Raw genomic sequence first — 25,549 nt, 5'->3', positions numbered from 1 at the left:
TCATTTGCCAAACCTAATTATGGAATCTTTTAGTTAGACATTCACTTATGCATACAGACTAATTTATCACAGCAAACTTGTCCTCTTATTGCATAATTAAAATAACAGGGATGTAATTAAGCTTCTAAGGTGATAAGAGTGAGGAAAATTGTGTCCAAAAGCAGCGTCGCTGATGGTACCTGATTTACATTTACTTTCCGAAAAGTCTCAACACATCACTGCTGGACGTGTATTGATAGACAGATCTTAACATCAGGGCTATACTGTCGTGGGAACCCCCCACCCGATCGGAAAAAAATTATGTCCTGGGAAGCCCCTCCATTGAAAATTTTATCGTACGTATATATGTGGCTAAGGGTATAGGTTTGATTTATACAGTGATCGGGACACATGTGGTACTCCCACAACATTGGTAGTGACATGACATCTATGCCCAAATCTACGTCCTTGGTGGTAGGTCTGTATGGACAAAAGCCCAGGGCCGATTCTTAATCTCAGTCCAGACTTGATGGACATATATACTCTAAAGGCAGCTTCTGATCCTGCTTCCACATATACCCTTCATCACAGACTTTATGACTATCATAAAACGTGTCAAATATTGCAACAAAAAGTAGGCTTTTTACGATCACCCGATGCTCTTTACTCTGATATTTGGCATTATTCTAAATTCTTATTCCAAAAAAGCCTTGCACACAGAGAGAACCTGACACAACTAGAAAAAAAACGATTTCACAATTATGTTCTAACAGAAACCAGCTTCAAAGTTCAATGTATTTTCTTGACTCGTCCTTGTAAGGTACTGGTGCATCTTTGCATTTCATAGTACTGTATTTTTAAGGATGAATCTCGCACCAGCCCAGTTCAGGCGAAGGCGTGGCTGACTTCAGAAACAGGACTTCCTGGTCGCATAGGCGCAAGGTAGGAGTCGCTCCATTTTAATGGCAGATAAAACTTGGAATCCTACTTTCTGTTACCAGGTTGTATCGCAGACACGCACGTGAAGCGTAATTACGTTGATTTTATCGACAATATTCATCGAGATAGAGCAGCTTATGTAGAGAAAATAATGGCACGACGTTAGCGGAAGCGCGCGGCTTCGGGGTCCTTGTGCGCTGCAGCTCACGAGGAATTCTTTGTCCAAACTGTGCATTTTTCATGCACTAAACGAAGCAGTCAGATTAAAAATCATATGCGAAACAACACGGACCAAACTGGTCGTACCCTATTGCTTAGTGTAGCAGGAAATACAGTGTTATAGGTAGTAACTAGCTAATGTAGTTTTGAGTGTGTTACTTTAAAAAAATACCTTTGATGGATCTATTAAATTGCGTTCGTATATCTATGGTCTTTCTTAATAGTTGGGTGCTCGGTAAATGATGTTCATTGGCCAGTAAGAAGACGCATGACATTGCAATATTTAAATATGTAAGTGTGATTTGGAGGACAGCAGTTTTACCTGTTTTCCCCCGTTTTAACCCCTAGAATGAACGTGGGCGTTGCTCACAGCGAGGTGAATCCCAACACCCGGGTCATGAACAGCCGGGGCATCTGGCTGGCCTACCTGCTTCTGGTCGTTGTCCTACACGTGGTTCTGCTTAGCATTCCCTTCCTGAGTGTGGGCCTGGTCTGGACACTAACCAATGTCATCCACAACATGGTGAGTTGATTAGGGTGTCAGGGTTTAAGCTGTGGTCGAGAATTTTTCCCCCTCCAGTGCAAGTACCCAACCTTGATTAGCCTTAATTAATTAACCCCCCCCCCATAAATCGTATTCTTAAGTTTTGGGAAATTAATTTGTTGTTCTCCTCAAAATAGAATAATTAATATATGGCATATATGAGTGAGATAAGTTAGCAGTAAAAATGTCTTTATAAGCTTTGGTGTTTCAGTGTGTAGTTATTGCAATGTGAGATCAGTCTCTCGGCAGAAGAGTGTAATATACCAAATAGTCAGACTATAAATGAGGGAGGGGGGAGTCTGGCCATTCTGCCGGATAGTTCTGAGTTGTTATGAGCTCCTGGTATTCCAGTCGTAATGCTTCGAAGGCTTAATGTCTGCACTGACCCCTTTGTCATCGTGGTTATATGTAACCTATACTTCAATTCGCACAAGGACATACAGAAACATGTGTAACATACACTTAGGTAAAGTAAATGTTAATAACGTCCATTGTATCTCGGTCTCTTGTATCCCAGTTTTGCAGTAACCCTGTCACTCTCCTTGATACTGTTGGCAATGACTTACGATCTAGTCTTAAAATCCACCAATCACCGAATAGATTTACTGATATTGATCAAATTGCTCCAAACTGCAGCTGATATCATCATAAATATACTAATAGTAAATATACTAATAATTATTTTGACACTAACTGGCGGGGGGCTGCCCGTAAAATTTCTTGTGAACAATGTACACTAAGAGCAATGAGTTTCAATTCAATTTTATTTATATAGCGCTTTTAACAACAGTCATTGTCACAAAGCACTTTACATTTAACCGGCCAGAACCCTGGGGCGACAGTGGCAAGGAAAAACTCCCTCTAGCAAGAAGAAACCTTGAGAAGAACCTAGACTCGGAAGGGGACCCCATCCTCCTCTGGGCGACCGAGGAGCATGAAACTGCAGGTGGCGCTGTAATTCATCAAAGGAAGTCACTAACAGATAGTTAGCTGGTACCTATCAGCGGAGACAGAGAGGCTGCTCAAGTTATGCTGCGTTCCATTTGAACTCGTAGCTCGTAAATTCTGAGTTCCTGGTCGGAAATTTCAATTGGAATGCCCCCTGAAGTCGGAATTCCAACTCGTCAACTCGCAAGAATCGACACACCTCTGAGCTCCGAATCCAAGATGGCTGCACCCTTTATCAACAGAAGTTTATTAGCACTTCTCACTTGTGAGAAGCACGTCTCATTTGTGGCTCATTAAATTGATGGAACACACAGTACTGTGAAACCGCTATCCGTGGACGTGTTAATACGTGTTGCTTTTGAAAATACCGCTTCATGTGTTATCCACTGCTATTGCTAACTATTAACTGGGCTAGAACTGGGGCCCATTTCATTTAGCAGGCTTTCTTCTTTAAGCAGTCAATGAAGTGAACGAAAGTAAAGGCCATTTAAAGCGGGGTAAATTAAATTAGAAAAGTTATCCCGGTAAACAAGAAATCGCGATTTTTTAAAATGGATCCCTGGCACTGCTGAACGGCTTTCAGATTTTATGTACTGCAACACTGTTAACTCGTGCGTGACGTCATTCCCAGTTCTGCGTTCCGACCTCCAAGGCATCGGAACACAGCATTACACCCAAAGTTTGTTTCCGATAAGGCAAATCTATCGATTGGTACTGGGATGACATTTTAATATATCAGCCTTTGCAGGTGGGAGATTTGTGGCTTGTGTAACATAATAATAATATAACGGTCAACACTGGCAGTGTCTGAATTATATATATAATTATTAGGGATGCCACGATTAATCAATCAGTCAATCGAGTCGATGCTAAAAATGCGTCAGCATCAATATTTTATGTCACCGCTTCGTTTTTTTTTATTTGAATGAAATGACCTTTTTGAGTTTTAAAACGCCTCAGATAATTGTAACGAATGTTTCCTTCAATATCACTACGTAATTGTGGGAGTATTTAAAATTATCACAAAGCAAGAAGGTGGTTTTACACTGTGAAGTTTCGGCACTAGTGCTATACACGAGCGCTTGACGAGAAAACAGAGGCGTTGTTCTGGATGATGGACCGCCAGAAAAGGTAAAACCACCTTAAATGTTTGTTCATGATTATTAAATTACCATTAGCATTGAGAGCTTTTTAATATCTTTTGCCGTTGTAGAATCTCCATTGAATACGTGTTTGAAAAACATTTAGGCTAGAATCTGGGAATTAGATTTTCTGGAGGAAAATTAATCGTTTAGATTCATCAACCAGTCGGTAAAATAGTTAATCGATAAATTGATAGAATAATAGTCATTAGTGGCAGTCCTAATGTATGCGTATAATGTATGGCGTTATTCCACTGGCATACCAGAACCAGTCGGTACCTGAACTGTACCGCAAAGTCACTAGTTACAGCACGGTTCCAGCTCGCTTTAATTTTCCACTGTAGGAGGGTCGGATCGGTTGGATCATTGGCGAATTTGGAAAGTGGCAGTGATGTAAAGCTGAAGACATGCTTGTTTACTGTCCATATGGTGTACATCATGATTTACTATGTGCACATCTGTGAGAATTGGTAAGATAAGATAGATGTTTATTGTCACTATTACAGAAACAGTGAAAAACAGTTTAGCAGCATAAGTTAAAGTAGTAAATAGGAAATACGAACAACACACAAAAAGAAACAGCCGTCATACTACAGTATGTCAGACAATATGTCAGTCCAAGGTAATGTGTGGTTAATGACCGGCCCTAAGCATAGAATTGCATGAAAGACAGTCATTCAGGGGAGGGGGAATCTTAACGTGTTATGTTAGCATCAAACACTAGCGGAATTATCATTACCTTGCATGAATTTGCATTACGAATCCATTCAATGTAGCCGTTCTATAGTACTTTTTCAAGTTTTCAGGAATGTATCAATAGATAGTGATGTGTGATATTACTAATAATGAATAATTCCAGTTCGTTCTTATCTCCATGCTTTTCGAGCAGTCAGATGGTGATGATGTAGCCAGCTCAGTTTAATCACACTATCATCCCTGCTTGTAGGCATGCAGGGCCGGGTGAGTGTGGGCATGGGCTCAGTTGTTGGTGGCAGTGGAAAAGGCCATTTATGACAATAGTTCATATTAAAAGACAAAAGAATGAGGTATTATGAGGTGGCTTGGGTTGAAGCACACAGGAAGCTTCTCGCCTTATCAAGTTTTATTCGTTTTGCAGGCTTTTCTCATCTTCCTCCTTTTTTTAGCAGTCAGTTTTCTTCAAAGCAATATACAAGTGAAGATACCTTGGGGTCAGAGCCCAGGGTCAGCCATCATCCAGCACCTATGGAGCAGTTGGGTTAAAGGGCCTTGCTCACGGTCCCAACGATAATATCACTACTCTACCGGCCACAGGACTAGAACCTACAACCTTTCTGGACACAAGATAGTCACCCCACTGAGCTATACACACCACAAAACAATTTTCACACAAAATGCAGCTGAATACAATCATGCATCTGTACAGATATCCATGTTGCAGGTGAAACAGCTGTGTGGTGTTCATGTCTGTTAAGTGGACTGTCATTACTGATGCTGCGTCTGCACTGACTCACAGGTGATGTACCTGTTCCTGCACACGGTGAAGGGCACCCCTTTTGAGACTCCCGACCAGGGCAAGGCACGCCTGCTTACACACTGGGAGCAGATGGACTACGGCATTCAGTTCACTTCCTCTCGCAAGTTCCTCACCATTTCTCCTATTGTGCTGTAAGATTCATATGAACCCTATTTCTCCATAGCCATTCAATATGCCTAGTAAACACTGTAGTAATACAGTTTCTTATAATGATTATAGTGACCATTGTTCATTTTTAGACCACATTCTCCTCTTCAGAGTTACATAGGCTTCCGTTGATAGATTTCCTTCATTTTTGTCATTGGATATTCACTGGAGCAGTTTGAATCAGTTCCTACCATTCCATTATTACCTTTCCTGATATGTGGACTTGTCTGCTGAAAGACTGCAGCCTTTTAACCAATTACGGCCACAAGTTCAATAGCAGCGTGATCTTTTGCAATAGGCTTGATGTCTTGAAAAACAGCTTCTCTACCATCTGCTGTAATCTGTACCCTTTTCTTTTGGCTCTTCTAGGTACATCCTGGCCAGTTTCTACACCAAGTACGATGTCACGCACTTCTTCATTAACACATGCTCTCTCCTTAGTGTGCTCCTGCCCAAACTCCCACAGTTCCATGGGGTACGTATATTTGGAATTAACAAATATTGAATCAAAACAGCAGTCATTTTTTTGTAGACATGCTGCTAATAAGGCCTGTAGCGCTTTACCACCGCACCAGGTGCCGTACTTTCACTACGGTACTTTCCCTTTTCCATTGACTTCCAGTCGAGTACCCGTATCAATCAAAGGTTCCAGTACCTAATGTGCCAAACCAACTGGGGTACTTATTTGGTACTTCGAGGTGGGACTTGAAACGCTTTCTTTGTCGATTGGTTATGCAAATAGCCTGCTTCTGAAACCGCCATCTTGAAGAAAGTTGCAAACTCAGAAAACAACAATAAATTAAGTAAAAAAAAAAAAAATATATATATATATAAATAATTTGATATGATAAATAATATGAAGTGATCGAAGCTTAAATTGTGATTTGGTAGGAAGAGCAGATTCAATAAGGATGGCATGACAAGAAATATAGTATTTTGCATAATATAACTACTAGGACCGCAAAATGATTTTGTTATAATAAATATTTAGGAATTTATAAAGTAAAAATGTTCAATATAAATTTCTCACAAATCCATCTGGGTGTGATTTAAACAGCAAGGATGAAAATGATGATTGGCTCTGAATAGCATGCAGCGCTCATGCAAAAGCAGTGGAAGTACATTTGAAACTGATTTATACATATCTGTTAGATCATTCTGAAAAGGAATAATCATTACACTTTCAAAAGTTTTTTTTTCCTATGACAGAGTAAAAATGTTTTAGTGAAGCTTGAACTCTCTGCACTATAATATCTGTACAGTATTGAAGGTAAGAAAAAGCCTGATCTCAGTCTAGCTGACTAGCGATGTTGGAATTATTATACAATAAATCCGAATTCCGTACAAAATACTCACGTTGTGATGTCATTCAGCGCCAGTACCAGTTTTTTTGCCAGTGGAAAACCAATACCTCGAAGTACTGTACTTTTGGTACGTTCTTGAAGTACCAAAAGTACGGTGCCCAGTGCGGTGGAATAATGCCCTTAGGTCAGCTGGGGTGAGATGTATGTTGGGAGGCATGTGGAGTTTGGGTTCTGCGATGGAGAGATTGTTTTTATGAGCTCCATGTCTTTGCACTGCAAATGCTTTGGACCACTGGATTAGCTACACATTCGGGAACTGGGTAGCTAGTTGATGAAACACTAAAACAGGGCTGTTTTTTTCTGTCTTCCTTTGTGTTTTTCCTCATTTTCCCCTTTGTTTAATTTGGTATAAATGTACACATGTGCGTTCAGGAAAAACACATCTGGTTTATTTTAAAATTCATTTCACTGGCCTGTCGATTCATATAAAATACTTGAAATGTACTGAAGTTCCTCTGTGTCTACTGCTAAATTTAGGGTGGTTTATTTGCTATCAAACGTTTGCCTGACTGAGGTCATGAACGTGTGCATCTTTATCCAGTAGAAAATAAAACTGTTGATTCTACAAAGAGAGTACTTAGGAATGGATGGAAAATAACGTATTTCAATATTGCTGAGGAGATATTGGTGGCCATTCTGTGTCTAATCAAAATTGTGCCTTTTGTACAGTTGTGTCTGTATTTATTTATTTATTTTTTAATTTTATTTTTCTCAATTCAGTGTCCCTGCATTGCCTTTTTACTGTCTGGTGTTCTGCTGTTTAAAAAAAAATCCTTGTTGGATGAGAAACCCACCCCCCTTTTTATTTTACATTTGTATGCCTTTGGTCTCTCTGACTGACTGGTGAAACTGGAGAGAAGCATGACACTTCCTAATCTGGAACTTCGAAATCTGGTCTTTGATGACGCTTCCTAATCTGGAACTTTGAAATCTGGTCTTTGATGACGCTTCCTAATCTGGAACTTCGAAATCTGGTCTTTGATGACGCTTCCTAATCTGGAACTTCGAAATCTGGTCTTTGATGACGCTTCCTAATCTGGAACTTCGAAATCTGGTCTTTGATGACACTTCCTAATCTGGAACTTTGAAATCTGGTCTTTGGGCCTCCCAGTCAGTCTGTCTTTATCAAGGGCTTGATAGACGCAGAAAATGAATTGTGCAGGTGGCAAGGAAAAACAAAAATGGTGGTTAGACTGGGTTAAAGACCAATGTCCCACATATCTTTGGCCCATGTCAAGTTGTTATTACTTATAATACTTTCCCACTGCCACCAAGAACTGAGCAGTAGACGAGCCGAACTGTGAAGAGACCGTTTTCCATTAAACTATTAAATTATGCAAGCCATACCTGACCCTACCTGTGCTGACATGACCGGCTTACTAGCAGGGCTGATAGTGTGACTAAACTGAGCTGGTTGCGTCACCACTCTCTGACTGCTCGAAATGCTCGAAGACAAGAAAGAACTGGAATTATTCATTATTAGCCGTATCGCACGTCCGCATGTATGGATGCATTTTCAATTCAATCCATGCATTCTCAACCGGAAAATTTCCAGCCTACTACTTGACAAAGTACAAAAGAAAGGCTAAATGGAACGGATTCATAGTGCAAATGCAAGCTAATGCTAATTCCATCAGTGTTTGATGCTAACATAACACTGCGATTCTCACAGGCATACAAGTGGAAACCGGCACATAGTAAATCGTGATGTATGGATACAGTGCTGTCTGGTTCCTGTATGCCAGTGGAAAAGCACCAGTAGGCTCATTTGGCAATGATGTATCACTGGTAAATCAAAGTGCATTTTTTTCCTAAAACTACCTCACAGAGCATGATATGACATGTTACATTTATCATATCCCATGCTTTTGATATAGATGTGAGGGGAAATGTTAGCTTTGTTTTTATTGAATTGGAAATGCGTAACAGCCATTTTCTCCAGAGTACAGATGCAACTGTTGTGTGATGGGAATGGCTTCGATAATGGGAGAGGATTTTTTTTTTTAGTCATGGAAAAGACACCATGTAACGTTAAGTTGATCAAAGTTTAACTCGAATCACTGGTTTTGATGATGAATTACTCACAGTATGGTTAAAGAATTGCTCGAATATCAATCTCCCCGACATCCCCTGGATTTATTTTCCTCTGTTGTGCATGAATACTATGTGAATACATTTATAATAAATTTATTCAAGAATAAAGTAACATGGACTATGTGTACTGTTTTGCCAGTAGCTAGATACTTTTATTTGCAACAGTTGTAGCATTTCAGAATATTATTTTTCACGTATCTTTTCAGTTGAGTTGGACTGTGATATGTGTCCTTGAGAGGTAAAGTGGGTTGTCCCACAAAAACAAAGTTTTGAGAAAATGAGCTCCAAAGTTGAATTTTTAAAAAAACAAAATCAGTGTGCCTATACCCTACAATTGATATATATCATAGGTAGCACAGAGGTATGACTTGGATAAGTTATCCAATTGAAAATATTCAATAGAAAGGGGGTAGGGGTCAAAAATATGGGATAGCCCACTTTACCTCTCAAGGGCACATATTTTACCTTTTTTACCTTACGTCAGTGCGTGTCACATTACATCTCAATATTTTTATTGTTTACCCCAATAAACAAGGAGAATTTCCAGTTTCCGCCCTGATATAAAACAATGTAGTCATTTAAAATTATTAAACTATATGTTCATGCGTTATTATATGCAATTTTTATTATTGATGTCCCTAAGAAATTCCATTGTTATATCAAGACACTATATTATATTGTGATATAAAATTATTAAAAAAAAATAATTAGCTGTAATCTATGCCTATTGTTCATTATACAATTGTCAAATAATTTTGTATTTTCGATTTATATACTGGAGAGTGACTGTGCAAACTGGTTTTATTTCCTTCACTGTACATGATTTGGAGGAACTAAAAGCGGATATACCTTCATATTATTGTATTATTAAGAAATCATTTGAATACTTCACTCTGTTATAAAAAAAAAAAACACAACAAAAAAATAAAACACATGAGCAAATTAGCAGTTGTAGATCCGTGAGGGAACACCAGGAAAGGGAACAGTGGACCCTTCATGTAGGCCCGTGGGAGAACATGGAAATGCGTCGGCATTCCTGCTGTAGGGCAAGCTGCCAGACTGAGGGAAATCCCATTGCTTTACATCAGGGGCTGCCCAACATGGTTAAGGGAATCCCCCCTTCCCATTACAGACTTCAAGGATGTTACGATGAGGTGTCTTCCTAGTAGTGTGTAAACAGTTTTAATTTGTAGATAGGAAGTGGGGGGGGGGGGTGTTGCACCTCGGTGCTCATTTGCCTGTGGTGTCACACAAACCTACCAGCAGACATGGGGAAACACATGCAAAGTAAGTCACGCAGGTCTAGTGGAACAGAGGAATCCTTTAGAAAAAAAACCTAGTTCCCAAGTGATGATGTGGATGTCTTCCATCATTGATAAGGAAGCTCTGAGCTTGACCCTGGGTATGGGGTTAGCATGGATCTCTCTGACACGTGCTGTGAAAGAAAGAAAAAACGTGCGGGTAGAAACGTGCCCTTTTGTGGTTTCCTGTGTCATGATTTGTGGCTCCCTGGAACTGCACCTTTAGACTAAAGGTCACCTGACCGCAGATTTTGAATTAATTATGGAAGTCAACTGGGTTCTGATGAGTCACCAGCAGTTGTATGGTGATCAGTCGTTATGAAACTTGATGAGTTTGTGCGTTTCCTGCTTTAACTGCTGCTTCAAGCCATAGATTAGGGTATAAATTCATCCATCCATCCATCCATCCATTTTCCAAACCGCTTATCCTACTGGGGCGCGGGGGGTCCGGAGCCTATCCCGGAAGCAATGGGCACGAGGCAGGGAACAACCCTGGATAGGGGGCCAGCCCATCGCAGGGGTATAAATTCATGAGAAGCAGAAATTTTTAGCACAGTAATGAAAAGGTGGATTGAGGTCAAGGAAGAGGTGTTGCTCACGGTCTTCAGTGTCGTGATAAGTTTGACAAGTAAAACAAACTGTTGAGAATTTGTTCTTTTTACGATTAGTCTAGCAGCCAAAGTTCACAAAAAGTAAAAATCGTAGCCTCCCCTCAGCACTGATACATTCTAGACTCCCACCTGCGGCAAAGATATTATTAAAACAAAAACTTCATAAAATGACGTGTCAAAGGTTTCATATTATTTTTCTAAATAATTTTTTTTTCCAGACACCAACAGTTTAAGTGTTTTTGCATATATGGGTTGGTCTTTTCCTTTGCGATTACTTCAGATCAACCATTTCATTCTCTCCAAAAGTAAAAATCACCAACATATTAACAAGGGAGGTGGTCCCATATTGCTGAAAAATAAACTTCCCCTCCACTGAAAATACAGAAATCACAACATTAAATACTGCAAGCCATCAGGGAAGGGAATAGTCTATGAATCTACTTAATTAATAGATAAGTTACTAAAAAAACAGTATAAATCCACTTATTTTAACCGGCTGATTTAACCCATTTAAGGGAACAGCATTGAAACTATTGTTATCCGTCACTCTGCCACAGCCAGGACTGAAACTGATCCCCAGTCAGAGCTAAATGTACAATTCACTTTATAGGAGTTCAGGGAAGGCATGGGTTGATTGATAAAAATGATAAAAACAGACTGCAGTGAACAGACTTCAAGAAGGCACATGGAGCCCGACAGCAAAATCAATGTCCAGTTAAAATTCCCTAAAACTAGCTACCGATCTCAAACTCCTACCTAGAATCATCAGTTGGACCAGTAGGGTACAGGAAAGCTATAGTCAGAGTAATTCTCTTGAATCACTACATAATCACAATATTCCCAATAAAGCCATTGGGCCAGGAGCACGTTAGATTCATCCAAAGTAACCTAGAGATTGTTTCAGTCTAAGGAGGTGCAATCTTTGTCTTAAAATAAATCAATGTTAAAACTTCATCAAAAAGTATCATTGGGTACAAATAGGACAACTGCATTAGTTAAAATATTTAAGAATTTGTATTTACTCCATACGTATCCCATGAATTTCATCAATACCCTTCTACACTGACACACAGAACATTCTAGGAAATGCGCATGATCAGTTATCTATCACATATTTCTGCACTAAAAACAACACAAACGATTTTACAAAACACATATTGCTTCAAGTCAGACGTTAATGTCCAGATCTTTGAATTTCCCACAGGGCGATGAATCTTCTGAAGTTTCTCCTACGTTTAAGGATTTTTACAGAGCAAAAAGGCAAGGTGGTTATACTCAAGATTGCTTTCACTGAACACATTTAAACTTCAAAATATGAGAACCAAACGAAACAAGTGCAATTGTCATCACATGTCCTCATTGATATATCTCAACCTATATCTCAACCAATAGGGAAGCAGACATGATGGACCATGAGTCAGATTTGACAAGGAAGGAAGCAGCGCAGGTGCTATTAAGGGAAACCTTCTGAAGTATCCTTCCGTAACACAATTTGACCAACCCCGATCCATATTTACATGAAGCAGGTAGCCTTCATTCAGTGGAATTCATGACAGCTCATTTGCCAGGTCCGTCTGAGACCACCTTCAGTCATTCTCTGAGTGTCAAGTTATGGTTCTGAGCATCAAAGGCTCCTTGCCTCCAACTGTGCCTTTGAGCTTTAGGATCATATGGGCTACATTTCCATTTCACAACAAAAAAATGCAACAAAAACAAACAGATCAAACTATCCCTTCCCCTCCATCTAAGTGTCAGTAGCCTTGTCCGAGAACCTTCTCGTAAATGGATCGAGGTGTGGAGGGCAAATGCAGAGGCTACTAAGGGATAAAACATCAGTTGTTCAACTATGCTCAGTGCTGGAATGGCCTGCGCACTTTCTTTCTCCTGCGGGAAGGCTTGGGACCCTCAGCCCTGGGCCCGCCTGGGCCAAAGGGTCCCGTTTGTGATGCAGAGGTCGGAAAAGAGGTGTTTGAACCATTGGGCTGGTAGCCTCCACCGTTTGTGGTGCCGTTAGGAACTGTTCCCTGGAAAATGCGACTGCAGAAATCCCAAAAGTCGCCGGGAGAGCTTGGCCCAGGAGGTGGCTCAGAAGAAGCCCTGGAGAAGACCAGAATCACTTTCAGAGGTATAATGGCAATAGTTCTACCATGCAACGAAACGCAGCATGGATAAAACCAGCAGTTGTGCAAACAAGCCAGAGGCCGATATGGAACATTACTTCTGGCGTGTAGCACCAGTGGCGTGCTTCGAGCTGAAGGAGATGTGGTAGGGCACGCGATGAGTATCAGGAGAAATTCCAATCCGCTGGCAACCGGCCCATTCTAAAGAGAAGGGGGGAAACTCCATCTTAAATGTTTTATTTCAGACCAGAAGAAGCACATGCAGTGCAAATAAGCATTAGGTCTCATTCACTTTCTGCCGCAGCTGAGCAGAAGCTCGCAGACGCATCATGAACATTACCCGTGATGTCGTACACCTTCCCGTCTATGAAGGCGAAGTAGGTTATACGCAATCCCAGCATGCTGGACTCGGCCCAGAGGTCACCATCTTCTACACCGTGATGCTTGTTGCACTCAGCGCAGAACCTGGCCTGGCTGGGATCCCTCTCCATTTCGAACCTCCTGTACAATCGCACACAGGCACACGCATACACACACAAAAAGATCCTCCTGTTCAAAATGATAATTCTTACATGACTCAATGGAATCTGCCCATACACAGCCGTGAAATAGAGAGTGTAAAAAAACTGTAAAGGACACTCAGAGTGGTCAGATCAAGACATGATAATCTCGCATATACCGCCTTCATACAAAAAAAACTGAAATATTTACTAATGGTTGCTTACACAGATCTACATTCTGTTATGACTAGTTGTGATGCCTTTTAATTGATAGAATTGATATATATTATCTAGATTCAGATGTAAATATATTCGTGTACACATAATATACATTTAAAATTCCAAGGAAAACACAGTGTGTCACAGACAGGACAAAAAAACAAACCAAGAAATGTCTAAATATGCTTATAGTGTGCTTATATGCTTATTTGCCAATTACCAAATCATATAATCATTTTCTTGTTACTTCTTTGGGTGTTTCTAAGATGCATGCATTAGAATATACATCTGCTGATCTCCCAGCGTGCTGCTTGGAACTCCCACTCACAAATCATTTTACCAGACTGGTCAGGAACTGGCACTGCCACTAAGGAGGGGTATCGAGAACCGGTACTGAATTGGTACTGGTTCTGGACTGGCCGATACCAATACTATCGATAAGCCCCTGGACAAACGGTGCCACTATCGGTACTTTTGCCTTTAATTCATTCTAAGGGTATTTTTCCACCTCACTAAGTACCGTACTTTGGTACTTAAAGAATGTGTTTTCCACTGCCGTAAAAACTGGTACCAGCACTGAAATTCATCACAACACAGGGAGGGTACTTTGAACTGAATTCGAAAAAAGGCTATAGTATATTAAACAGCTGGATGGTGTACGATATTGATACCAACATCACATGCTATGGACGTGCAATTCTTAAATCACTAGTCAGCTAGAATAAGATCATGTAGATTTTCTTACTTTCAGTTCTGTGCGGACATTATAGCAAACAGAGTTTGTTTCGTTAACATATTTTTACTTTGTCACAGGAAAAAAAAAAACTTAGCTACCTTTGCAATATTATTCCTTTTTACATATTATCTAATAAAGGTTTTAAAATCAGTTTGAAGCTTTTGCATAAGCATTATATGCATTCTCTGAGACAATCAGAATCATTTTCATCCTTGCTGTTTAAATCACTCCTGGGCGGGATTGTGAGAAATGTATGTTAAACTCCTTTTTGCTTTATAAATACCCCAATAATTATTATAACAAAATAATACCGTGCCACCCTAGTATATTATACAAAATACTTTATTTCTTGTTCCTTCACATTTAAAACTTGGGTTTTTCATTTGTCCGTGTATCCATTATTATTACTTTTATTTATTTTTTTTACTTCGTTTATCCTTTTTCTCTGAGTTTGCAACTTTTCCCAAGAGGGCAGTTATATCTTGTTTCAGAGACAGGCTATTTGTATATAATCAAAATGACAAAGAAAATGTTTTAAGTCCCATCCCAAAGTACTGAAGTAGCAAAGAAGCAGCCCAGTTTGGCACTTTTGGTACTGGAACATCACTGGAACATCACTGGTCAATGGAAGTCAATGGAAAGGGGAAAATGCCAAAAGTACCGTATTATAATTATCGTACCTGTTGCAGTGGAAAAGATTAAATTCTAAACCGCCCCCTAATGACAATCATGCTGCAGGCGTCACGCGATCATGTTTTAGTTGTGTAGGTGCGTATTTGTATACTGTCCTCTCCAGTCATCATGACAGATAGGGAAAAGCGTTCAAAAGTGTGGGCTCACTTTAGAAAATGTAATGCATATGGAAGTAAATTAATGACAAAAGTCATTGATGCAAAAAAGCACGTTGAACTACACTAATCGAATAAAAATGCATAATATTCAGTCCTTTTGTTTTTGCTAACTTATTTTTGCAAAAAAAAAAATTATACTAAAATAACTGTTAAATCTGTTAATCTCGGGTGGTGACTATTTTTTGCAGCACATTATGGAGAGTAGTACTGATAAGAATATCGATAAGTATCGCTATCAATATCGGTGTCGATACCCATCCCTAACTGCCGTCCAAAGACAATTAATGACGCAAAACCAAGGCCTCCCCGTCACTATGAGGCTGCGCTGCCCAAACACACCTGTGTTTGCCCTTGCATCTTGTGCACAACATGGCGTTCATGGCCTCCTTCAGGTCATCTTGAAGCTTGGTGAGAAATTCCTTCATGGACTTAGACAGCTCAGTTTCTGCCATGCGCTTCCTGAGGAACAAGACAACAGGACTGTAAGTAATAAATCAAACTACCATATATTAAACATAAAAAACTACAATATGCACGCCATAAAATGCCATTTACTGCCCCTAGTGTTGCTATACTACATTGAAAGGAATTGTGGTGAAACCCAACAACAACAAAAAAAAAATAATTGTTTTATTCTTTTATAAATATTTTCCTCATAAATAAATGTCCTTTTAAATGTCCTTGTTCATGGCTAAGTCTGCACTTCATAAACCCAATGAATACAACGAATAACATAAACTGCGTTCGATGAATTTCAAGTGCTTATCTTACAATGCCCACGTTCTTCCTTTTAAAAAGCTCACTATAAACAAATCAATTTCTTATTCTTGCTACAAAATAATTCAGTATGATACGGTTACATTAATATTTAAAGGCTTAATCCAAGGTCAACATACATTAAAATCCTGTGTGGTTCTAATTAAATATAACAAAATGTATTATGGGCTCTGTGAACCAGTAAGTATATGATATATTCAAGCTAAATTTCTTGCACATATTAGATTGATTTTTTTAACTTTGAAATTGCTCTGTTACTCACATTTGGTACTCCCTGCGCATTTCTGGGCAGCTAACAATATCCCAGGCTGCTCTCAAGACCTTAAAGGCCTCTCCAGCAGATGGGTGCTTGTTCTTGTCTGGATGAACCTAGATCGTTGAAATACAAATACGATACAGAAGTTTCTGGGCAGTCAAACGCTTAGTAGGTCACATTGCGGTACTAAAGCGCTCCAAGTTTGCAGTGTAACATATATTAGCAATACTTTACTGCCACCTAGTGTTCCTGCTGTATATTGCAATGTCATTAAAATGGAAACAAACACTGCCTTTACGTTTACGAAATAACTCACGAGAACAGCCAGTTGCCTGTAGGCTCTCTTCAGCTCAGGATCTGTGGCGTCGGCTTCTACTCCCAGTACGACAAATGGATCCAGCTGATCTTCGGGAACCTCTGCTAATGCAAGTAGGCGCTCCAGCTCATGTTCAGGGTAACTTCTCCCTGAGTCATTGGGAGGCTTGGGAATAAAAGGTGGTTCTGGAAGGCCAGTCCTCCCCATAGCTGTCTGGGCTTTGCCCCATATCTTCACCATCCATGCCCAAGCTGTCGAGCACCAAAGTGAATCCCACCACCGGCAGTTCCTCTCCGAAACTACCTTCCCCAGGAAGCCTCTCACCCACCCAGTGCCCAGGAGCAAGGCAAACTTCAGAACCCTGAGAAAGAAAAGCCATATCCCATAGCCATGTGCTGCCATCTTTGTAGTCCAGGTTGCAAAAGTCACTCCAGCGGAGGTCACCCTATGCAGCAAATGACAGGCCTCCGCCTTCACGGCGGACAGGTCTGTGGCCTTGCAGAGCAGCCGGCCACCTGAAAGGTAGAGCGCAACCCCGGCACCTTCCACCACTTCGCCACAGTGGTGGGCCACCAAAACGATGAGCTCCACCACCATGCGCACATAAGTCAAGCACCATGGGCACAGGGACTCAGACAGCAGCTTGCGGCAGCTCCGGGAGAGACGGGACAGAGCAGAGCCATCAGATCTGCCGTGGTGGTGGTGGTTGGTCCGCCTCCTGGCTTGCCGGTGTCGTCCTCCGGAAGACGGTGGTTTCGAAAACGAGAACGAGTGCTGCTGATGACTCAGGTCCCGCTCTCCCAATGCGGCCGTCTTGCCACCACGGACCTGGACTCTCTTTCTGTCCCCAAATCGTTGCGCCCCTGAATCCTTGCATGTCCTTGAACCCCCACCATCGTTCCCTTCACCCTTCTGGTCCTCCTCCCTCTCATCTGCACCTTGGCCTAATTTCCCCCAGTCACTAAGGCCAAAAAATCTACCACTCTCCTCTTCCCTTGCGGCCATCTCGTCCTCCTCTGGGTTTCCAAAACCCAACGTGCTTCCTCCTTCTTGCAGACAAGTCTCCAGAGAAGAAGAGCTAAGGTCAAGACTGTCTGGTCTTCCTTCCCCTGAAACATGATGCCAGCATCCCTTCCCACAATCACCATGTACGACTCCATTGACCAAATGGGATGACGAAGAGGACAAAGGGATGTCAAAATCTGACGTGGTCTGTTCAAGCATCTCCCCTAGTTTAACATCTAACAACTCAGCCAACATAGGCTCAAAATTCATCTTAATCTCCACCTGCCCTTCGATCATCTCCTGGTCCTGCCAGTACTCCTTCAGGGTGTTGCATGTCCTTACTTTCTTCACAGGGGGTGCCGACAGTCCATCTTAGGCCATGAAACCTTCAACCGTCCTTAAGTTTGAGGCTGAATCAGGTTTACAGTGATACTCCTGGTGTAGGCTTTCTCCTTGTCTGCGGTCACCACTACCTGCCCTCCTGAGTCCATTTTCCATCTCCTGTGCATTCACGCCCACACCACAAGGCACTTCCATCCCGGGCCGCTCCTTCCAGTGCCCTCATGTCCCTCCGAATCGCCCAAACCTGCTGAAAAACAGAGGGCAGAGAAACATAAAAAGCCGTACCTTTAAGAAGCAATGAGCAGTTCATTACACACATCATTCTGATAAGGAGGACAAGCAAATACCTTTGCTTTCTCACAAAAGTTTACACTGAATTGGTTTACTGGAAAATGTACATTATTACTGACCTAATTTAAGCGCTCATAAAATGCCATGATAATTAAACTGTACAACTGCAACTGTAACCGTCTTCAGCGATACGCCAAATATTACAAATTAAGCTGTTATCAGGCAACATTAGCATTCAACAATGCATTCAACATGACCATGTAGAACTGTAAGATAAATAAGTCATTGTAAATTAACTTATATCACCGCCGTAAACGGTAGAGTAAAACTTTTACATTAACCAAATTATTGCTTAATTGTTATTTGTGTTGTCTCGAATGTATCCGTCTGCTTGCGTACATCTGATTAACATTTATGCAAAATGCAATGTTTTCCACACGGATAGCATAACGATTAACCCGCCAGGCCGCCGGTATGGGCAGCGATCATCTGCCAGGCTATAGACCACCATGCAAACTGTACTCCGGAAAAGACCTTTCAGTCCATCCCGCTTCATCGCTACGTGGGGGAGGTTGGATGCGTGCTGAATTATCGAGAATAGCCAGCCTTGTTTTAATGTATCCAAAAGGCAGCTACACGTTGATACGATTCATAAAGCTACCTAAGAAAAGACCTTGCCAGCTGATCTACTATCGGAAAATTGTGGCAGTTGTCCTGAGATTAATGTTATAAATATCTAATAATAAGCCCTGGTGCCTAGAGCTGCCGCAGCTAGCTGATTTCAGTTACCCATGCAGCGTTTCTTGAGGTCCGGGTTAGCAAGCGGGTTTTATTATTATCAATATCAAGACAACCACGCGTTAGGCTTATATTATGTAGTGCATGAGTTTTATCACCATGGTTCATCATAAGCTCGCGGTTCTGCCCCTCCGCGTTCTGTTCCCGGTAGCGATCGCTGCTCCTCGCTTGTTTTTGTTCACTTCCCGGTAAGCAGCGCAGCGCCCCCCCGGCCGGTTCCCTGGCAGTGAGGGGCGGAAGTGAGTAAGCTGAGACCGGCCATAAGGCGCAGGGAATACGGCAGGATGAAGTAAGGTCTCTGGGGGCGTCGCTAATGCGTTTGGCCGTAGCGGCAGTTTTCAGCATTTACATGCTTAATGCCTGCGCGATGCTTGTTATTATAATCACGCCTGAACAGATGCAAAAATGCGCGTTTCATGTCTTTCACACAACTTGCACGGTAATTGTTCCATTCTGCTTCATACATTTTAGTTATACTTTACAGTGAAAATACCAGAACATATTTTAAATGTATTTATTTTTACTCGTCCCCGTCCACATCAGGTAGGTAAATACACAAAAAAACAAGACTGAAATCAGAATTTTGTGTTTCACAGCTGAAACAAAATTTAGAAACAGAACCGTGACAGAAACTTATATACAGGAAATGCTTTAGAGACAATTGAGGACCAATGAATTAACAATAATAAAAATCAAAATATTTATGTCGACAAATTAAAAAAAGAAGTCCTAAAATCAGTAATGCATTACAGTAACTTAAATATGGTGTCAAAACACAAGTCCAAGGAGTTCAGCTCACTTTCACGTGGAAACTAATAATCATAAGTGGCAGTGAGATACAGATCGGATCTTAAAACAGAAACAACAATCGTGAACCTGACCTTTTAAAATACAGAGAATGTTGTAAGGTGTTTTGTTTTCTTTTAAGTTCGTTTAACCTTCGTATCTTATCTTCATATATATATGTGCATGTTTGAGGGAGACAATCCAACAGTATCACATATTCTGCAAAAATGAATTGCATTCATTTATGTCTCAGAAACCTTAGATCAAATGGCATGATCCTATTAGTATGCGTATAAGAATTTTACCAGTTTCTAAAATGCAATGGTGACTTGCTGAACCATAAAGCACAATAAGTTAAGCAGAAATGGGCAAACGAAGGGCAAAGGCTTTAAAGCATTCATTTGGGAATATTACCTCCACAAAACACCAACCAGCACAATTTCATGAGATACAAAAAAAGATAAAGGAGAAAAACCAACATGCGCACACACACTTAAGACCTAACTGCTCATGGATGCGATTTAAAAGGTATGGCACCAATTTGGATCAGGAAGTCGCCAAGAAGTTCTTAAATATTTTTTGGTAACGATCTTGACAGAAGTCCACCTGGTCTGAACTGGGAAGCTTTTAAAGGGGACAAAATCTGAAGCTGGACCTACTGCATAAACACTCAATGGTCCCAGTTGGCTTCCATGCTTGACTCTGAACAGTGTTCCTCAAACCCAGTCTTCTGGAACCTCCAGTCAATCCACATTTTGGCTCCCTCCCAGCTCCCAGAACACCTGAGCTAAGCAATCAAGGTCACTGAAAGCAAAAATATGTACCGTCTGGCGATAGCCGGGGACTGGGTTTAAAAAGATGGGCTTAGACCACTGGTTCTGTGGACTACCAGACCACCTAAAACAAAAGTACCATCAATATAAAAACAAAACAATGATATTGCAGGTTCTGGGATAGATTTAGACATCTCCTGTCCTGAGTTGAACCCACCATATTATACAAAAAATTTGAGAATAGAAAGTTTGATAGCCACCATAAGACTTCACAGACACGTCGCCAGATGTTTGCAGCACTATGGAGACATTGAGGGCTTGCTGGGTTCTGATGTTCCGAAATTGTTCTAGTCCCGCCCCAGGTCCCTCTCCAGCTGGCCTCCCTTACACACCTCTGTGGTTCCTGAGGTAGTCTTTCTGCATTCCTTCAATCATTCTCATTTGGTCGTGCTCCTCATCCTCATCCTCTTCATCCTCATCTGTAGCAAAAAGCTCTTCCTCAAAGAAGGACCCTCCAAGACCATACTCTTGGGCATGGACAGACACTTCATTCGGCATCAGATGAGGGGAGCCCTCAATGAAGTCTGCAAACCTGCGTGAGATGATCAGCACCATGAATATCAGGATTTGTGGCTGCCCATGCTAACTCACCCATGAATCTCCATCTACCTCTTAGGGGACTGCAGTCTAGACACAGTCTTCCAGGTGTTGAATTCAGGACTACTGCAGAAGTCCCTGAGTTGTGCCAGGGCGTGCTGCGTTTCCACCTCCGCCTGCTTCTGGTACTCTTCTTCGGTCAGCAGGCGACGGGGCTGCAGCTTCCGGGGCCAGTTGGGCTTCAGCTTGCTGCCGAAAAACGGAGAAGGTTTTATCGACATCATTTTGAAAGACTGACACGCTTCCTGAAGGAGGTGAACTAGTAGCATAAAGAAAAAAATAAATAAATAGCTTAAATTAGACCCGATGACACACACACACGTACCTGTACGCAGTGAACCCTATCCGAACAGGGTACTCTAGGTGTTTGGAACAAAAAGCAGCAATAATAATGGCAAGTGCCACTTGCTGCACCTGGATCCCAGCATAGACTAGCAGCAGGCCAAACAGCTGCAGCACCCAGGACAGGATATTAATACTGCGCTGCTCCACTAGGGGGCCATAGCGGTAGCACACAGCAAAGCTGACGAATCCCACCACTGCGGTGTAACCTGCAATAAAAACAGCACAATCACAGAAAAGACTGCAACAAAATCCCCCCCCACAAAATGTTGTTTCACTTTTAACCATGCTAGGATTTTTCTCTCCTCTCTCTCTCTCTGACAGACCTCGTGGAAAGGAAGCTTACAAAGGAGACATTTGGTAGCTCCAGTGCGTAGCCCTACCTAAGGCTAAGTGCCAGTGCTCTCTAAGGATGAGCTGGAGGTTCCGGAACACCAGCTGGATCAGGTAGACAGAAAAGGACCAGCCTCCCACTATCAACACGTAAAAGGGGCTTCTCTGAAAGACAGGGGGAAAGAAACATTTACATGAGTTACATCCAAATAAGTTAGTGTTCTGCAGAACTTTTTTTAATACCAAATATACAATAAAAATTAACACAGGGTTGAGCTAATTAACTCATAAAGCTAAACCGCTTATGTGGCATTTCATTTGACTGCAAACCTTAGGCAGCAGGCGAGCCATGATGAAGATGAGGATGATGAGGGAGGCAACCATGCATGTGGTCATTCCTGCTGAATAGTAGAACACCTGACTCCTACGGGAGAAATCACAAAAAATGCTTAAGCGACTGACCGGCACTGAAATTAATGAGAATCTACATACATACAGCTCTGGGGAAAAAATGAAGATATTACAGCTAAATTTTCTGTTTTACTTGGGTCTCAATCCATAAATGTGCATCTGTGAATAATATATATTTTTTGCAAACTGCAGCCTGGCTCTTCCCTGCTTCTCATCGATGAAGGGCTTCTTGCTTTATGGGTCTTCAGTCCTGCTTCTAGTACCCTGTTGTGAATTCTTTTTCAAGGTCACTTGAGGTCATCCTCCGATTCATGAGACACACCCAGATGAGCTGACGGTCATCTCTGGCATTAGTAAGTTGCTTCTGCCCTCTACCTGGTTGGTTTTTGGTTACTACCAGTGTCTCCTGCTTCACCTGGTTCTTGTGTCCTGCTGTTTGTGCTGCTGAAATTTTGAGCCTCAAAGCAACCTGCTGCTCTATACCATTCTGTCAGCATAACCAGCATTAAACCAAGATTTAAAAATGCAGATTAAAAAAAAATATACAGGGTGGCGTCTCATTTTTCCCCCAGAGCTGGACATACACAGTGTAAAAATAACCTTAAACATCTTGGTATTTGTTCAATGCAGTTGTAAAGTAAAAAAAAATAAAATAAATGTATCTGGAAATTATGGACAGTTTATGAGCCTTATGCAAAGTAACAATGATAACTGATAGTGGACTTGGGAGTCAGAGTAGAGAGTTAGTTGTTTCTCCCATTCCCCTTGGACAGTGTTTGGGATTAATTTTATTATCTTCAATCCAAGCATCATGTTTTAATACAGGATACTCATTAGTGTATGTGGCCCCAATGTGCCATAAACACACAGACAACCTGCTCAGCCAGGTACCGCCCTGCATGTTCACCCTCACTGGGCGACTTCCAGCACAGACATGAATTTCACAATCAGATTCAGTTCTATCACCATCGAGTCTTTTAAAATTGTGCCGATATAACCAGGGCAAGATAACCAGTTCCATCCATCCTTAGTACCTGCTTGTCCTATTAAGGGTCATGCACGTTTGGAGCCTATCCCAGAAGCTACAGACACAAGCAGGGAATAACCCAGGATGGGGCATCAATCCATGGCAGCGCACACTCACACATTCACACCTATGAGGAATCTGATAACTCCAATTCACCTTAGTTGAAGCTTAGTTGAAGCTGGGGGGGGGGGGTGCCCGGAGCATACCCCACAACAACATAGAAAGAACATGCAAACATACATGCAGCTACGGTGGTGGGGACTCAAACCCCAGTCACAGGATAGTGAGGCAACAGTGCCAACCACTGGGCCATCAGTCCACCCAAGATAACCAATTTTTCAACCATATATCCTGGATGTCATTAATATACAACAATACATACATCAAAATACTCCGTAAATATCTCAAGGTTGGGGTGCTTAGGTGATACGGTGTTACCTGCTAAGCACGTCCGCAAAGATGAACAACAGCAATCCAGCCAGGAATACAGAGAACAGGTAAATGTCAAACCCTACGAGAGAGAATGTGGTTAACTTGGGATCTAGTGAATACAAAACAAAACAGCAGCAGTCAAAATGCCACTTACTTCTCATGACCTTGACGGTGTACAGATTTTCATAGTCAACTGGGTCAACCCGAAAGCAGGTCTTGGCTCGGAAGAGGCTGATGTCAATAGTGGTTTCATTGGAGCGCTCTCGTAGTAAAAGCTGCATGAAATTCCAGATGCTGAGGTACTCCAGCTCCTGTAGCTCCTCCTCATCCTGGACCACCATCACCTTGAACTGCTTGGAGCTGCGCACTCGGATCTGTGACCGGGGTCCAGGCAAAGTACAGACTACTGTTACATACGCTCATCACAGAAGAATGTTTGCTGGTAAGGTCTGTATAATCTAATGATGCAAATTATTCATTGCATCCAGGGTACAACTCAGGCAGGTGAGCAAGCATAATTTCCAGCCCTGATTACAACCATCCTGCTTGCAGGATAAACCTTTAACTTATGATACCTGAATTCTTGTCCATGTCTCTCTCCACCCAGGCACCTTATAGTTCTGATAACAAAAATATTGCTGGTTCTTGAGTTCCTTCAATTCTTCCCCATCACTTATGTTTTTTATTAACAGCTTATTACCTGTAAGGGCTGGGAAAAACAAAAAAAAATTATAAACAATCGAAAATGCCGGACTCTCGCCCACAGAGGAAGCCGATAATAACTATATGGTAATATGGCTATCGCTATAAATATTACGATAGCTTGGGTTTATATATGTCGAATACTTCCTGTGAATACACCCTGGTAAATTAGTTATTTAAAATACAAAACTATAAGTTGCATGTTTATTCAATTAAAGTTAACCAAAACAACTGAGCTGGAGATATTCAAGTGCGTACAGATCTATCCGTTGTAGTCAGCTATACGTATATAGCTCTTCTGCTAATTATCGCTCAAATAAAATATTAATAAACGACAAACACTTTTATCTCGAAATTTCGGAGAGAGCCCATACTTTGAGACATCAAACTACATGCCTAGACGCGAGTTAACACAAACTGTATTTCCGATTAAATAAGTTAACAAATAAGTGGCATTCATTGCAAGCACACAGACATACTACTCAAATTTCCTACCAGATGTATGGTCTATTATTGTAAAAAAATAAAAAATAACACATAACAAAACTGCTGTTATGTTTCCGCAGCTGCTGTTAAATTCCAATCTACATTTCATGTATCCCGCCATGACAGTTATGTGCATAGAAACCTGCTGCGTCTCTTCACGTAGCGATTCAGAGAGGCACGCTCATGCCGTGGCCAATCCGAATGTCTATTTTGGTTGATGTTCGTGAGAAGCAAGCCAATGGCGAGCACACTTTGCGGTTTAACCAATCATCGAGGTGTTTCCTACGACTTCGATAGAGTTTATTGGTGAGAGATAAACACAATTATATTGATTGACGAGATCGAGTATCAATGAAAGCAAATCGAGAGAATTTTGAAACCCAACGTAAAGGCTCTTAGCAACCAAATAAGAATTTAATCCTACGGTTTGGCGCAAAGCTCTTTTCAACGATGTATGTTGGTAGAAAGTCGCGTATCCATCTTCAGCCTAGTGTCCGTAGGAACCTCCCCCCCCGTTTGTAGTTGTTAGTTACCCGCGATTTTTAGTAGGAGTCCCCTGGTTCTGGTCTGTTTTAATTCGACGGT

At 41.4% G+C, this 25,549-nt stretch overlaps 3 protein-coding genes across 6 annotated transcripts; 1 reads left to right on the top strand and 2 right to left on the bottom strand.

The window, feature by feature from the left end:
• Positions 1–867: 867 nt before the first annotated feature.
• ormdl2 (ORMDL sphingolipid biosynthesis regulator 2) lies at positions 868–9,004 on the top strand. 3 transcript variants are annotated; one of them, XM_049016553.1, is made up of 4 exons: positions 868–921; positions 1,486–1,660; positions 5,267–5,418; positions 5,804–9,004. In XM_049016553.1, exons 2-4 carry the CDS (start codon positions 1,487–1,489, stop codon positions 5,937–5,939), a joined length of 462 nt encoding a protein of 153 aa, XP_048872510.1. In that variant the 5' UTR covers positions 868–921; position 1,486; the 3' UTR covers positions 5,940–9,004. The 3 variants fall into 3 exon arrangements, with proteins under 3 accessions (XP_048872510.1, XP_048872511.1, XP_048872512.1); XM_049016554.1 differs by lacking the exon at positions 868–921 and adding an exon at positions 946–1,007; XM_049016555.1 differs by lacking the exon at positions 868–921 and adding an exon at positions 960–980.
• A 1,054-nt stretch (positions 9,005–10,058) lies between these two features.
• Positions 10,059–19,255, bottom strand: LOC125744575 (dnaJ homolog subfamily C member 14-like). 2 transcript variants are annotated; one of them, XM_049016548.1, is made up of 7 exons: positions 19,114–19,255; positions 16,580–18,173; positions 16,270–16,376; positions 15,570–15,689; positions 13,265–13,425; positions 13,023–13,125; positions 10,059–12,901 (listed from the first exon to the last, which is right to left on the bottom strand). In XM_049016548.1, the coding sequence occupies exons 2-7, from the start codon at positions 17,879–17,881 to the stop codon at positions 12,655–12,657; spliced, it is 2,040 nt and encodes a 679-aa protein (XP_048872505.1). In that variant the 5' UTR covers positions 17,882–18,173; positions 19,114–19,255; the 3' UTR covers positions 10,059–12,654. The 2 variants fall into 2 exon arrangements, with proteins under 2 accessions (XP_048872505.1, XP_048872506.1); XM_049016549.1 differs by having other exon boundaries at positions 16,580–18,170; positions 19,114–19,234.
• Positions 19,256–19,514: 259 nt separating this feature from the next.
• On the bottom strand, positions 19,515–25,129 carry nemp1 (nuclear envelope integral membrane protein 1). Its single transcript, XM_049016552.1, has 9 exons — positions 24,974–25,129; positions 24,352–24,485; positions 23,931–24,150; positions 23,783–23,855; positions 22,237–22,330; positions 21,957–22,071; positions 21,557–21,782; positions 21,244–21,420; positions 19,515–21,166 (listed from the first exon to the last, which is right to left on the bottom strand). Exons 1-9 carry the CDS (start codon positions 25,098–25,100, stop codon positions 20,959–20,961), a joined length of 1,374 nt encoding a protein of 457 aa, XP_048872509.1. The 5' UTR covers positions 25,101–25,129; the 3' UTR covers positions 19,515–20,958.
• Between the last annotated feature and the right edge of the window lie 420 nt (positions 25,130–25,549).

The sequence above is a fragment of the Brienomyrus brachyistius genome, chromosome 6 (genome assembly GCF_023856365.1).
Source record: "Brienomyrus brachyistius isolate T26 chromosome 6, BBRACH_0.4, whole genome shotgun sequence".
Taxonomy (NCBI): domain Eukaryota; kingdom Metazoa; phylum Chordata; class Actinopteri; order Osteoglossiformes; family Mormyridae; genus Brienomyrus; species Brienomyrus brachyistius.
The sequence above is the reverse complement of the archived record's forward strand: the minus strand, read 5'-3'. Positions and strand labels throughout refer to the sequence as shown.

Bases quoted from the DNA above. Each gene is read 5' to 3' on its own strand.
- nemp1 (XM_049016552.1), bottom strand. From the start codon at position 25,100: ATGCACATAACTGTCATGGCGGGATACATGAAATGTAGATTGGAATTT. The intron at 23,856-23,930 runs GTAAGTGGCATT...TCTCTCTCGTAG, and splicing joins CACCGTCAAGGTCATGAGAA to GGTTTGACATTTACCTGTTC. The intron at 21,783-21,956 runs GTAGGGCTACGC...TTTTTATTGCAG, and splicing joins GCACTGGCACTTAGCCTTAG to GTTACACCGCAGTGGTGGGA.
- ormdl2 (XM_049016553.1), top strand. From the start codon at position 1,487: ATGAACGTGGGCGTTGCTCACAGCGAGGTGAATCCCAACACCCGGGTC. The intron at 1,661-5,266 runs GTGAGTTGATTA...ACTGACTCACAG, and splicing joins CCAATGTCATCCACAACATG to GTGATGTACCTGTTCCTGCA. The intron at 5,419-5,803 runs GTAAGATTCATA...TGGCTCTTCTAG, and splicing joins ACCATTTCTCCTATTGTGCT to GTACATCCTGGCCAGTTTCT.
- LOC125744575 (XM_049016548.1), bottom strand. From the start codon at position 17,881: ATGATCGAAGGGCAGGTGGAGATTAAGATGAATTTTGAGCCTATGTTG. The intron at 15,690-16,269 runs GTGAGTAACAGA...CTTGTTCCTCAG, and splicing joins ATGCGCAGGGAGTACCAAAT to GAAGCGCATGGCAGAAACTG. The intron at 12,902-13,022 runs GTAATGTTCCAT...GGTCTTCTCCAG, and splicing joins ACTGGTGCTACACGCCAGAA to GGCTTCTTCTGAGCCACCTC.